The sequence below is a fragment of the Pseudophryne corroboree genome, chromosome 2 (genome assembly GCF_028390025.1).
Source record: "Pseudophryne corroboree isolate aPseCor3 chromosome 2, aPseCor3.hap2, whole genome shotgun sequence".
NCBI lineage: Eukaryota > Metazoa > Chordata > Amphibia > Anura > Myobatrachidae > Pseudophryne > Pseudophryne corroboree.
In genome coordinates, this window is record NC_086445.1 from 804,987,852 (window position 1) to 805,001,930 (window position 14,079).

At 45.3% G+C, this 14,079-nt stretch overlaps 1 protein-coding gene across 4 annotated transcripts in view; it reads left to right on the forward strand.

Annotated features, from left to right (window-relative positions):
• KDM6A (lysine demethylase 6A) overlaps nucleotides 1–14,079 on the forward strand; it is a 435,435-nt gene that overhangs the window by 275,686 nt on the left and 145,670 nt on the right. For 2 of the 4 annotated variants that reach the window (XR_010241142.1, XM_063955630.1), the window contains exons 11-17: nucleotides 343–441; nucleotides 1,381–1,600; nucleotides 2,124–2,258; nucleotides 2,666–2,821; nucleotides 8,732–8,821; nucleotides 9,533–9,637; nucleotides 9,807–10,202. Coding sequence is in view for 3 of the 4 variants with exons in the window: in XM_063955630.1 (XP_063811700.1) it covers nucleotides 343–441; nucleotides 1,381–1,600; nucleotides 2,124–2,258; nucleotides 2,666–2,821; nucleotides 8,732–8,821; nucleotides 9,533–9,637; nucleotides 9,807–10,202 (1,201 nt within the window). In the remaining variant the exon portion in view is untranslated. The remainder of the gene's footprint in view (nucleotides 1–342; nucleotides 442–1,380; nucleotides 1,601–2,123; nucleotides 2,259–2,665; nucleotides 2,822–8,731; nucleotides 8,822–9,532; nucleotides 9,638–9,806; nucleotides 10,203–14,079) is intronic. The other 2 variants (XM_063955632.1, XM_063955631.1) reach the window with 2 other exon arrangements.

Consider the following 14,079-nt stretch of genomic DNA (forward strand, 5'->3'; position numbering starts at 1 on the left):
TCCACTCTGATCTCAATGTATTTCAGTTTCTGCTTCCAGGATACTTGCTTTCCAGTTTAGTTGTCTGTTATCAGTCAATTTCAATCATTTGTTTTCACATTAGAGTATCAGTTACTGCAAAATACAATGTAAAAGCAGCTGGTCAGATTTTTTTTACAAATAAAAAACAGCCTGTGCTATCAGGAAGGGAGAGGGGGGGGGGGGGGAGAGATAATGGCAACAGTTCTTTTCTATTTTGAACAGATCCTTATTTTGAACAACAGTTATGAGTGGATAATAGGCCCAGTGTAATCGTGATATGCTCGTCAGCACGTCTAAAGTGTTTTCTTTTCACCATGGCAGGTGCTACTCCAGTATTGGCAAGGTTCAGGATGCCTTTATATCTTATAGGCAATCTATTGATAAGTCAGAGGCGAGTGCTGACACATGGTGTTCAATAGGGTATGTACTGCTGAGCTGATTTTTACTAATGTCTACAAGTATTCATTTATTTATTTAGTTAGTTGTCTGTCTTTAATTATTAATGTATTTCTATTGGTTTTGTCTCTGCAAAATAACACTATTTGGATCACCCTGTCTCCGGATAATCTAATTTTTCTGGAATTTAAAATTTTTTGTAGTACTTTCTTTAACTAAATGGATTTGAAGAAGTCTGCAATTCCTGCGGCTACTGATTTTCTGGTTGTGCTGAAATTGAAATCCCTCAATAGCTAGTGGGATATTGATCATGGTTTGTACTTTTTATTCTTGCCCTCTGGGATATGCTGGAGGGGCAAGACCCACGAGGATGGGCATAATACCGTATATTATGTCATTCAACCCCTATAGCCCACTGTACAGTGCCACAACTTGTAACATTGTTTACCTGATGTGCCACTTCCCTAAAGATCCAGGAAAGCTTGGCTATTCTCTGAACAGTCTGATATTAGGGCATCTCATGGACATTCCCAGAGAGTAGGCAAGTATGACAGATTTGCTTAGGTCATGTAAATGTATTAATGTGTAGTCCTTTGGATTTTCAGTTCAGTACCTCAGCTATAAATGGACATTAGACATATATCTGGGTGTAGTATGGTATGCCGGCGGTCGGGCTTCCAGCGACCAGCATACCGGCACCGTACCGACAGCTGGGTGAGCGCGAATGAGCCCCTTGCGGGCTCACTGCGCTCGCCACGCTGCGTGCACGGTGGCGCGATATGCCTGTCACACTATCTATTCTCCCTCCAGGGGGGTCGTGGACCCCCAAGAGGGTGAAAAGATGTCTGTATGGTGGTGGCCGGCAGCCGGCAACCAGAAGACCACCCATATATCTAAATGAGAGCATCTGCCTTTTATCTTTAGAATGCTGCTGCTTATGTGCTTGCTTTTTGTATGTTCCAGTGTACTATATCAGCAGCAAAACCAGCCTATGGATGCTCTGCAGGCGTATATTTGTGCTGTACAGTTAGACCATGGCCATGCTGCAGCCTGGATGGATCTAGGCACACTGTATGAATCCTGCAACCAGCCTCAGGATGCTATCAAATGCTACCTAAATGCTACACGGAGCAAAAATTGTAGTAATACCTCTGCACTTGCAGCTCGGATTAAGTACTTACAGGTATATATTTCTGTCTTTCGTTATTGTTGTTTTCATTAAGCATGTCCATATATCATAAGAATGTTAGATGAGACTGTTAAACCCCTTGGTTTGTTTATGTGCCATGCCTTCATTGTAATTCTATGTGCATTCCTTATGTCCCATGGCTTACAATCCTTACGTGTGTGGAGTGAAACTTCCAAAAGTCATTTCACCCATTTTCTCAGTTATTGCATAGTAATATGCATACTATGTTTTTGTTCTGTGTACATTTCAATTTGTCATAGATATTGAAACCACCACACACGTGTTTTCCAACTCTTGTTTCATGTTCTCAGATGGCAAGAGTTTTCTTTCCACATATTTTGGTTTATGCTCACAAAGGTTTATATACTGGTTACCCTCCTCTATTTATATTTCTAGAAAACCAAAAGCTAAAAACTTGCTTTCATAAAACGCTCAGTACTTGTTAGGAAGTTGTAGTGGACATGCTCGTAATAAATTAGGCCTGTGTTAAATTTCCTTTTCACATAATTTTTCCTAGGCTCAGTTGTGTAACCTTCCACAAGGTAGTCTACAGAATAAAACTAAATTGCTTCCTAGTATTGAGGAGGCATGGAGCCTACCAATCCCCGCAGAGCTTACCTCCAGGCAGGGTGCCATGAACTCAGCACAGCAGGTGAGAAGTTGGGTTATGTTCTGCAAACGCCCAGCTTTAAAAGTTACTTTCAATATTTAGCAAGTTTATTTTCCTTGAGCATCAACATGGTTTGTATATGTGTAATTGCAGGCATAGAGAGAGATTAAGAAACCAAAAAGTAGAACATATTTCCCCTTATTTTGGGTACCAACTTAGAACCTTTGTGGATCTTCATTTTAGAATAATCAAAAACACACACGTCCCATTTCATCATTTGTAATTTTTTTCTGCTGGAATTCATTAATCTGAGCCAGCATCCTGTATGTGGAGCCACATTTTTGTATTTTGTTTTGTCCAAAGGTGATTTACAATAAAACACGTCCTTTCCTGGTAGAGAAACTTATACATATTACACAGAACCATATTTTCTCTCTTATAATTCTTAGGCCTGTAGACCTCATCATCAGAATGCTGAATCTGTACTAGGCCTCAGTCAGACACCAATTTCACAGCAGTCCTTGCCACTACACATGATTCCTCCTAGCCAGGTAGATGAACTCTCAAGTCCTGCCAAGAGGAAAAGAACTTCTAGTCCAGCAAAGGTATTTTTCATGGCAAAACAATGTATGTGGCTCATGCTGTGTTCTTTTTTTTTTTTTTAAACCATCACCTTCATTCAGGGTAATCACATACGGGATGTTTGCCTATAAAGGCTTTCCATATTTGAATAGTCCCACATTTAACCACATTAGTGCTGCAGGGAGTGTATTTCAGGCCCAGAGAGTGTTGGCCATTTTTTTCATATAGAGATATATATCGATATACATATATTTTTTTTTATTTTTTATAGTAGATGCACGTTTGCTATTTCTCTATCGTCCTAGTGGATGCTGGGGTTCCTGAAAGGACCATGGGGAATAGCGGCTCCGCAGGAGACAGGGCACAAAAGTAAAGCTTTCCGATCAGGTGGTGTGCACTGGCTCCTCCCCCTATGACCCTCCTCCAAGCCAGTTAGATTTTTGTGCCCGGCCGAGAAGGGTGCAATCTAGGTGGCTCTCCTAAAGAGCTGCTTAGAAAAGTTTAGCTTAGGTTTTTTATTTTACAGTGAGTCCTGCTGGCAACAGGATCACTGCAACGAGGGACTTAGGGGAGAAGAAGTGAACTCACCTGCGTGCAGGATGGATTGGCTTCTTGGCTACTGGACATTAGCTCCAGAGGGACGATCACAGGTACAGCCTGGATGGTCACCGGAGCCTTGCCGCCGGCCCCCTTGCAGATGCTGAAATAAGAAGAGGTCCAGAATCGGCGGCAGAAGACTCCTCAGTCTTCTAAAGGTAGCGCACAGCACTGCAGCTGTGCGCCATTTTCCTCTCAGCACACTTCACACGGCAGTCACTGAGGGTGCAGGGCGCTGGGAGGGGGGCGCCCTGGGAGGCAAATGAAAACCTATTTTGGCTAAAAATACCTCACATATAGCCTCCGGAGGCTATATGGAGATATTTAACCCCTGCCAGAATCCGTTAAGAGCGGGAGACGAGGCCGCCGAAAAAGGGGCGGGGCCTATCTCCTCAGCACACAGCGCCATTTTCCCTCACAGAAAGGCTGGAGGGAAGGCTCCCCTGCACTGCACTACAGAAACAGGGTTAAAACAGAGAGGGGGGGCACTAATTTGGCGTTAGAAAAATATAAAAAAGATGCTATAAGGGAAAACACTTATATAAGGTTGTCCCTATATAATTATAGCGTTTTTGGTGTGTGCTGGCAAACTCTCCCTCTGTCTCTCCAAAGGGCTAGTGGGTCCTGTCCTCTATCAGAGCATTCCCTGTGTGTGTGCTGTGTGTCGGTACGTGTGTGTCGACATGTAGGAGGACGATGTTGGTGAGGAGGCGGAGCAATTGCCTGTAATGGTGATGTCACTCTCTAGGGAGTCGACACCGGAATGGATGGCTTATTTAGGGAATTACGTGATAATGTCAACACGCTGCAAGGTCGGTTGACGACATGAGACGGCCGACAAACAATTAGTACCGGTCCAGACGTCTCAAAAACACCGTCAGGGGTTTTAAAACGCCCGTTTACTTTAGTCGGTCGACACAGACACAGACAGGGACACTGAATCCAGTGTCGACGGTGAATAAACAAACGTATTCCTTATTAGGGCCACACGTTAAAGGCAATGAAGGAGGTGTTACATATTTCTGATACTACAAGTACCACAAAAGAGGGTATTATGTGGGATGTGAAAAAACTACCATAGTTTTTCCTGAATCAGATAAATTAAATAAAGTGTGTGATGATGCGTGGGTTCCCCCCGATAGAAAATTATGGGCGGTATACCCTTTCCCGCCAGAAGTTAGGGCGCGTTGGGAAACACCCCTTAGGGTGGATAAGGCGCTCACACGCTTATCAAAACAAGTGGCGGTACCGTCTATAGATAGGGCCGTCCTCAAGGACCAGCTGACAGGAGGCTGGAAAATATCATAAAAAGTATATACACACATACTGGTGTTATACTGCGACCAGCGATCGCCTCAGCCTGGATGTGCAGAGCTGGGGTGGCTTGGTCGGATTCCCTGACTAAAAATATTGATACCCTTGACAGGGACAGTATTTTATTGACTATAGAGCATTTAAAGGATGCATTTCTATATATGCGAGATGCACAGAGGGATATTTGCACTCTGGCATCAAGAGTAAATGCGATGTCCATAACTGCCAGAAGATGTTATGGACACGACAGTGGTCAGGTGATGCAGATTCCAAACGGCACAAAGGTGTATTGCCGTATAAAGGAAGAGGAGTTATTTGGGGTCGGTCCATCGGACCTGGTGGCCACGGCAACTGCTGGAAAATCCACCGTTTTTACCCTAAGTCACATCTCTGCAGAAAAAGACACCGTCTTTTCAGCCTCAGTCCTTTCGTCCCTATAAGATCATATCTGCCCAGGGATAGAGGAAAGGGAAGAAGACTGCAGCAGGCAGCCCATTCCCAGGAACAGAAGCGTTCCACCGCTTCTGACAAGTTCTCAGCATGGCGCTGAGACCGTACAGGACCCCTGGATCCTACAAGTAGTATCCCAGGGGTACAGATTGGAATGTCGAGACGTTTCCCCTTCGCAGGCTCCTGAAGTCTGCTTTACCAAGGTCTCCCTCCGACAAGGAGGCAGTATGGAAAAAAATTCACAAGCTGTATTCCCAGCAGGTGATAATTAAATTACCCCTCCTACTACAAGAAAAGGGGTATTATTCCACACTATATTGTGGTACTGAAGCCAGAAGGCTAGGTGAGACTTATTCTAAATCTAAAAAATTTTTGAACACTTACAAAGGTTCAAATCAAGATGGAGTCACTCAGAGCAGTGATAACGAACAGAAGGGGACTATATAGTGTCCCGGGACATCAGGGATGCTTACCTCTATGTCCCAAATTTGCCCTTCTCACTAAGGGTACCTCAGGTTCGTGGTGCAGAACTGTCACTATCAGTTTCAGACGCTGCCGTTTGGATTGTCCACGGCACCCCGGGTCTTTACTAAGGTAATGGCCGAAATGATGATTCTTCTTCGAAGAAAAGGCGTCTTAATTATCCCTTACTTGGACGATCTCCTGATAAGGGCATAGTCCAGGGAACAGTTGGAGGTAGGAGTAGCACTATCTCGGATACTGCTACAACAGCACGGGTGGATTCTAAATATTCCAAAATCGCAGCTGATCCCGACGACACGTCTGCTGTGCCTAGGGATGATTCTGGACACAGTCCAGAAAAAGGTGTTTCTCCCGAAAGAGAAAGCCAGGGAGTTATCCGAGCTAGTCAGGAACCTCCTAAAAACAGTGCATCATTGCACAAGGGTCCTGGTAGAAAATGGTGGCTTCCTACGAAGCAATTCCATTCGGCAGATTTCACGCAAGAACTTTTCAGTGGGATCTGCTGGACAAATGGTCCGGATCGCATCTTCAGATGCATCAGCGGATAACCCTATATCCAAGGACAAGGGTGTCTCTCCTGTGGTGGTTATAGAGTGCTCATCTTCTAGAGGGCCGCAGATTCGGCATTCAGGATTGGATGCTGGTGACCACGGAGCCCAGCCCGAGAGGCTGGGGAGCAGTCACACAAAGAAAAAAAAAATTTCCAGGGAGTGTGATCAAGTCTGGAGACTTTTCTCCACATAAATATACTGGAGCTAAGGGTAAATTTATAATGCTCTAAGCTTAGCAAGACCTCTGCTTCAAGGTCAGCCGGTATTGATCCAGTGGGAAAAACATCACGGCAGTCGCCCACGTAAACAGACAGGGCGACACAAGAAGCAGGAGGGCAATGGCAAAAACTGCAAGGACTTTTCGCTGGGCGGAAAATCATGTGATAGCACTGTCAGCAGTGTTTCATCCCGGGAATGGAAACTGGGAAGCAGACTTCCTCAGCAGGCACGACCTCCACCCGGGAGAGTGGAAACTTCATCGGGAAGTTTTTTCCACATGATTGTAAACCGTTGGGAAATACCAAAGGTGGACATGATGGCGTCCCGTCTGAACAAAAAACGGGACAGGTATTGCGCCAGGTCAAGAGACCCTCAGGCAATAGCTGTGGACGTTCTGGTAACACCGTGGGTGTACCAGTCGGTGTATGTGTTCCCTCCTCTGCTTCTCATACCTAAGGTGCTGAGAATTATAAGACGTAGAGGAGTAAGAACTATACTCATGGCTCCGGATTGGCCAAGAAGGACTTGGTACCCGGAACTTCAAGAGATGTTTACAGAGGTCTTATGGCCTCTGCCGCTAAGAAGGGACTTGCTTCAGCAAGTACCATGTCTGTTCCAAGACTTACCGCAGCTGCGTTTGTTGGCATGGCGGTGGAACGCCGGATCCTAAGGGAAAAAGGCATTCCGGAAGAGGTCATTCCTACCCTGGTCAAAGCCAGAAAGGAGGTGACCGCACAACATTATCACCACATGTGGCGAAAATATGTTGCGTGGTGTGAGGCCAGGAAGGCCCCACAAAGAAATTTCAACTCGGTCGATTCCTGCATTTCCTGCAAACAGGAGTGTCTATGGGCCTCAAATTGGGGTCCATTAAGGTTCAAATTTCGGCCCTGTCAATTTTCTTCCAGAAAGAATTGGCTTCAGTTCCTGAAGTCCAGAACTTTGTCAAGGGAGTATTGCATATACAACCCTCTTTTGTGCCTCCAGTGGCACTGTGGGATCTCAACGTAGTTCTGGGATTCTTCAAATCACATTGGTTTAAAACCAGTCAAATCTGTGGATTTGAAGCATCTCACATGAAAAGTGACCATGTTCTTGGCCCTGGCCTGGACCAGGCGAGTGTCAAATTGGTGGTTTTTTTCTCAAAAAAGCCCATATTTGTTTGTCCATTCGGACAGGGCAGAGCTGCGGACTCGTCCCCAGTTCTCTCCCTAAGGTGGTGTCAGTGTTTCACCTGAACCAGCTTATTGTGGTGCCTTGCACCTACTAGGGACTTGGAGGACTCCAAGTTGCTAGATGTTGTCAGGGCCCTGAAAATATAGGTTCCAGGACGGCTGGAGTTAGGAAAACTGACTTGCTGTTATCCTGTATGCACCCAACAAACTGGGTGCTCTTGCTTTTAAGCAGACTATTGCTAGTTGGATGTGTAATACAATTCAGCTTGCACATTCTGTGGCAGGCCTGCCACAGCCAAAATATGTAAATGCCCATTCCACAAGGAAGGTGGGCTCATCTTGGGCGGCTGCCCGAGGGGTCTCGGCTTTACAACTTTGCCGAGCGGTTATTTAGTCAGGGGCAAACACGTTTGTAAAATCCTACAAATTTGATACCCTGGCTAAGGAGGACCTGGAGTTCTCTCATTCGGTGCTGCAGAGTCATCCGCACTCTCCCGCCCGTTTGGGAGCTTTGGTATAATCCCCATGGTCCTTTCAGGAACCCCAGCATCCACTAGGACGATAGAGAAAATAAGAATTTACTTACCGATAATTCTATTTCTCGGAGTCCGTAGTGGATGCTGGGCGCCCATCCCAAGTGCGGATTATCTGCAATACTTGTACATAGTTACAAAAATCGGGTTATTATTGTTGTGAGCCATCTTTTCAGAGGCTCCGCTGTTATCATACTGTTAACTGGGTTTAGATCACAAGTTGTACGGTGTGATTGGTGTGGCTGGTATGAGTCTTACCCGGGATTCAAAATTCCTCCCTTATTGTGTACGCTCGTCCGGGCACAGTACCTAACTGGCTTGGAGGAGGGTCATAGGGGGAGGAGCCAGTGCACACCACCTGATCGGAAAGCTTTACTTTTGTGCCCTGTCTCCTGCGGAGCCGCTATTCCCCATGGTCCTTTCAGGAACCCCAGCATCCACTACGGACTCCGAGAAATAGAATTATCGGTAAGTAAATTCTTATTTTTTTGTCTTTTTTCCCCCATAATTTAGAAATAAAAGAACAAACCAAAAACAAGCAACATGTTTAGTTATTAGCTATTGTAGGACTTTGAGTTTACATTTTATTTTGTTAATTCCCTTTTGAATAGAATTCTTCTGAAGCCTGGAGTGGTGGCCAAATGGTGTCACATACTCCAGCACAGCAGCAAGTACATTCGTGGCCCCCACAGAAATTACAGGTACGAGCAACGATCCAGTAATTTAGTTTGGCACCATTTATGTAAGTTAATTACGAATAAAAACCTTTTAATTAAGCTGCAGTGGTTAAGAGAGTATAGTTTTCACCTCCATAAATCATTCATGTCCGTTAGCATGTTGCTTTGTTTAAAGAAAAAATATTTGGTTTTCATTTTCCGGGAGGGGGTGCATTTTTACTTCTCCCCCCCCCCCAAATATGAATGGATACAGGTTTAAATCAGGATTGTGTTATTAAATGTGTGCCTTTAAAATATGATGGTATGTTGTACTATAATCTCTTATAATAGTGCTATACAGTATCTGCAGGAAAATCTATTATAATTCCTTCTCCTGCTGTGGCAACTGGTAGTAGTGTATATACCGTACCATTCTATATTAATATAATCCTGTTCAATAATAACATGTAGTTCTGGAGCTATGATTGCCCTGTATCTCTTAGCCAGCTCTTGTTATGTATGTAGTGTGTGTATTATGTCGCCTTTTGGGCAACAAAGATGATTGGGTCACAAATATACTGTACTGGGAAATTAGCTCAAAAGCACAGACCTACCACATTTAAATGTAGCAAATCCTTATTAAATGTTCATTTACTCATGATTACATATGGCTAAATGTATATAAATAATACATGAATGTGTGCTACAGTATGTCTGGTATGTTGAAATAGAAATTATTTGTGTATGTTATTTTAGCAATTGGAACAGCTGCGAGCAAACAGGAATAACCTAAGTCCTGCACAAAAAGTGTTGTTGGAGCAGTTGGAGGGTCAGTTTGTCTTAATGCAGCAGCACCAGCAGGTATGTGGGCCTCACATGGATATTATTTTTTTATTTTATTAATGTCTAGATTTAACTTTGTGGCCCTTATCACGTTAACTAGTTTAATGAGTGTATACCAGAAGCATAATTTGCTACTTATAGCTGTAGAAGTTATAATTCTTCATAATGGTTGTGCTTTCTTATACAGATGAGACAAACAGGAGTTGCACAGGTACGATCTACTGGAATTGCTAATGGGCCAACAGCGGACTCATCACTGCCTACAAACTCAGTCTCTGGTCAGCAGCATCAAGTTGCGCTAACTAGGGTGCTTAACGTCACTCAGCCTGGAATCCGTCTGGCTTGCCCTGTACAGCCTGTGACTAATGGACCCTTTCCGCCAGGCCCAGGTTCCTGCAGCACCACGGGGACAATGGGTAGCGCAGACACTATGTTGATAGGCAATAATCATATAATGGGAAGTGGAAGTAATGGAAACGTGCCTTACCCGCAGCGAAACGCACTCGCTCTACCTCATAACCGCACAAACCTGACCAGCAGCGCAGAGGAGCCGTGGAAAAACCAACTATCTAACTCCACTCAGGTAATTGGGTCTTCTGTTCTTTTTGTTTTGGGATAAAACTGTATATCAGTGATGGCTAACCTTGACACTCCAGCTGTTGTTGGACTAAACATCCCAGCATGCCCTGCATCAGTTTTAGCATGGCCAAATAGCAAAACTGATGCAGGGCATGCTGGGGTGTGTAGTCCAACAGCTGGAGTGTCAAGGTTAGCCATCACTGCTGTATATGGTTTGCTTATTCTGTCTCGTATCTACCTCTAATAAGAGAATTTCTCGTTAATGATTCAAGTTGTTTTCATTTCCCTTTTTGATCCTATCATACACTATAAAAACTGTAAATTATAGATGTCAATACACAGGCTTTTATATTTTATAAGAAATGTGAAGACATTGCCCACCACCCAATGCTATACCTTTATAAAACAAGACTTACAAACTTGTTCAGACTAAAGTTATTTTTTGTGAAACTGAAGTATTGCTCAATAAGAAACATGGTCTGATTATTATTGCCAACCATCTCAAGATATGAGCATATCAAGATAAATGCATTCTAGTGGGTAGATTCAATTGTTTCTTTCGCCTCCTGCTGTTGGGTCCACAGGAATGGGCGTCTATTGGAGCTATTCAATTGTTCCTCCTTTCATCTGGCAGTCTTACGACTTGAAAATATCATAGGCATACAAATCTGCGCTCCTCCCCTAAGGAGAAGACATTTCCCTGTTCCTTCCCCTGTAAAAGAACGGGTAATGATCTGGCATGCCAGACCAATCGATATTTTTGGATTGGTTACTTATGTACACTATACAATTATCCGCTGATATTGCATGGGGCAGCCAGATAAATTGTAGCATGTATGCCCAGCTAAACAATTATTTTTAATAATAACACACCTGTTCAACTTCTTGAGTGTTTACATTTTCTCTATCGTCCTAGTGGATGCTGGGGTTCCTGAAAGGACCATGGGGAATAGCGGCTCCGCAGGAGACAGGGCACAAAAAGTAAAGCTTTACGATCAGGTGGTGTGTACTGGCTCCTCCCCCTATGACCCTCCTCCAAGCCTCAGTTAGATTTTTGTGCCCGGCCGAGAAGGGTGCAATCTAGGTGGCTCTCCTAAAGAGCTGCTTAGAAAAGTTTAGCTTAGGTTTTTTATTTTACAGTGAGTCCTGCTGGCAACAGGATCACTGCAACGAGGGACTTAGGGGAGAAGAAGTGAACTCACCTGCGTGCAGGATGGATTGGCTTCTTGGCTACTGGACATTAGCTCCAGAGGGACGATCACAGGTACAGCCTGGATGGTCACCGGAGCCTCGCCGCCGGCCCCCTTGCAGATGCTGAAACGAGAAGAGGTCCAGAATCGGCGGCAGAAGACTCCTCAGTCTTCTTAAGGTAGCGCACAGCACTGCAGCTGTGCGCCATTTTCCTCTCGGCACACTTCACACGGCAGTCACTGAGGGTGCAGGGCGCTGGGAGGGGGGCGCCCTGGGAGGCAAATGAAAACCTATTTTGGCTAAAAATACCTCACATATAGCCTCCGGGGGCTATATGGAGATATTTAACCCCTGCCAGAATCCACTAAAGAGCGGGAGACGAGCCCGCCGAAAAAGGGGCGGGGCCTATCTCCTCAGCACACAGCGCCATTTTCCTCACACAGCTCCGCTGGTCAGGAAGGCTCCCAGGCTCTCCCCTGCACTGCACTACAGAAACAGGGTAAAACGAGAGGGGGGGCAAAATTGTGGCAAAATTATATTATTAAAGCAGCTATACAGGGAGCACTTATTATAAGGCTATCCCTGTCATATATAGCGCTTTTTGGTGTGTGCTGGCAAACTCTCCCTCTGTCTCCCCAAAGGGCTAGTGGGGTCCTGTCTTCTTTAAGAGCATTCCCTGTGTGTCTGCTGTGGGTCGGTACGTGTGTGTCGACATGTATGAGGACGATATTGGTGTGGAGGCGGAGCAATTGCCAAATATGGGGATGTCACCCCCTAGGGGGTCGACACCAGAATGGATGCCTTTATTTATGGAATTACGGGATAGTGTCAACACGCTAAAGCAGTCGTTTGACGACATGAGACGGCCGGACAATCAATTAGCACCTGTCCAGGCGCCTCAAACACCGTCAGGGGCTGTAAAACGCCCTTTGCCTCAGTCGGTCGACACAGACCCAGACACAGGCACTGATTCCAGTGGCGACGGTGATGAATCAACCGTATTTTCCAGTAGGGCCACACGTTATATGATTTTGGCAATGAAGGAGGCGTTACATATTGCTGATACTACAGGTACCACAAAACAGGGTATTATGTGGGGTGTGAAAAAACTACCTATAGTTTTTCCTGAATCAGATGAATTAAATGAGGTGTGTGATGAAGCGTGGGTTGCCCCCGATAAAAAAATGCTAATTTCAAAGAAGTTATTGGCTTTATACCCTTTCCCGCCAGAGGTTAGGGCGCGCTGGGAAACACCTCCTAGGGTGGACAAGGCGCTCACACGCTTATCAAAACAAGTGGCGTTACCCTCTCCTGAGACGGCCGCACTTAAAGATCCAGCAGATAGGAGGATGGAAAATATCCAAAAAAGTATATACACACATACAGGTGTTATACTACGACCAGCTATAGCGACAGCCTGGATGTGCAGTGCTGGGGTAGCTTGGTCAGAGTCCCTGATTGAAAATATTGATACCCTGGATAGGGACAATGTTTTACTGTCTTTAGAGCAAATAAAGGATGCATTTCTTTATATGCGTGATGCACAGAGGGATATTTGCACACTGGCATCACGGGTAAGTGCTATGTCCATTTCGGCCAGAAGAAGTTTATGGACGCGACAGTGGTCAGGTGATGCGGACTCAAAACGGCATATGGAAGTTTTGCCGTATAAAGGGGAGGAGTTATTTGGTGTCGGTCTATCGGATTTGGTGGCCACGGCTACAGCCGGGAAATCCACCTTTTTACCTCAAGTCACTCCCCAACAGAAAAAGACACCGACTTTTCAACCGCAGCCCTTTCGTTCCTTTAAAAACAAGAGAGCAAAGGGATATTCATATCTGCCACGAGGCAGAGGAAGGGGGAAGAGACTGCAACAGGCAGCTCCTTCCCAGGAACAGAAGCCCTCCCCCGCTTCTACAAAAGCCTCAGCATGACGCTGGGGCTTCTCAAGCGGACTCGGGGGCGGTGGGGGGTCGTCTCAAGAATTTCAGCGCGCAGTGGGCTCACTCGCAGGTAGATCCCTGGATCCTGCAGATAATATCTCAGGGGTACAGGTTGGAACTAGAGACGGATCCACCTCGCCGTTTCCTGAAGTCTGCTTTACCAACGTCCCCCTCCGACAGGGTGACGGTCTTGGAAGCCATTCACAAGCTGTACTCTCAGCAGGTGATAGTCAAGGTACCTCTTTTACAACAAGGAAAGGGGTATTATTCCACTCTATTTGTGGTACCGAAGCCGGATGGCTCGGTAAGACCTATTCTAAATCTGAAATCCTTGAACCTGTACATAAAGAAGTTCAAGTTCAAGATGGAGTCACTCAGAGCAGTGATAGCGAACCTGGAAGAAGGGGACTTTATGGTATCCTTGGACATCAAGGATGCGTATCTCCACGTTCCAATTTACCCCTCACACCAGGGGTACCTCAGGTTCGTCGTACAGAACTGTCACTATCAGTTTCAGACGCTGCCGTTTGGATTGTCCACGGCACCTCGGGTCTTTACCAAGGTAATGGCCGAGATGATGATTCTTCTTCGAAGAAAAGGCGTATTAATTATCCCATACTTGGACGATCTCCTAATAAGGGCAAGGTCCAGAGAACAGCTAGAGATGGGATTAGCACTGTCTCAAGAAGTGCTAAAACAGCACGGGTGGATTCTGAATATTCCAAAATCCCAGTTAATTCCGACAAC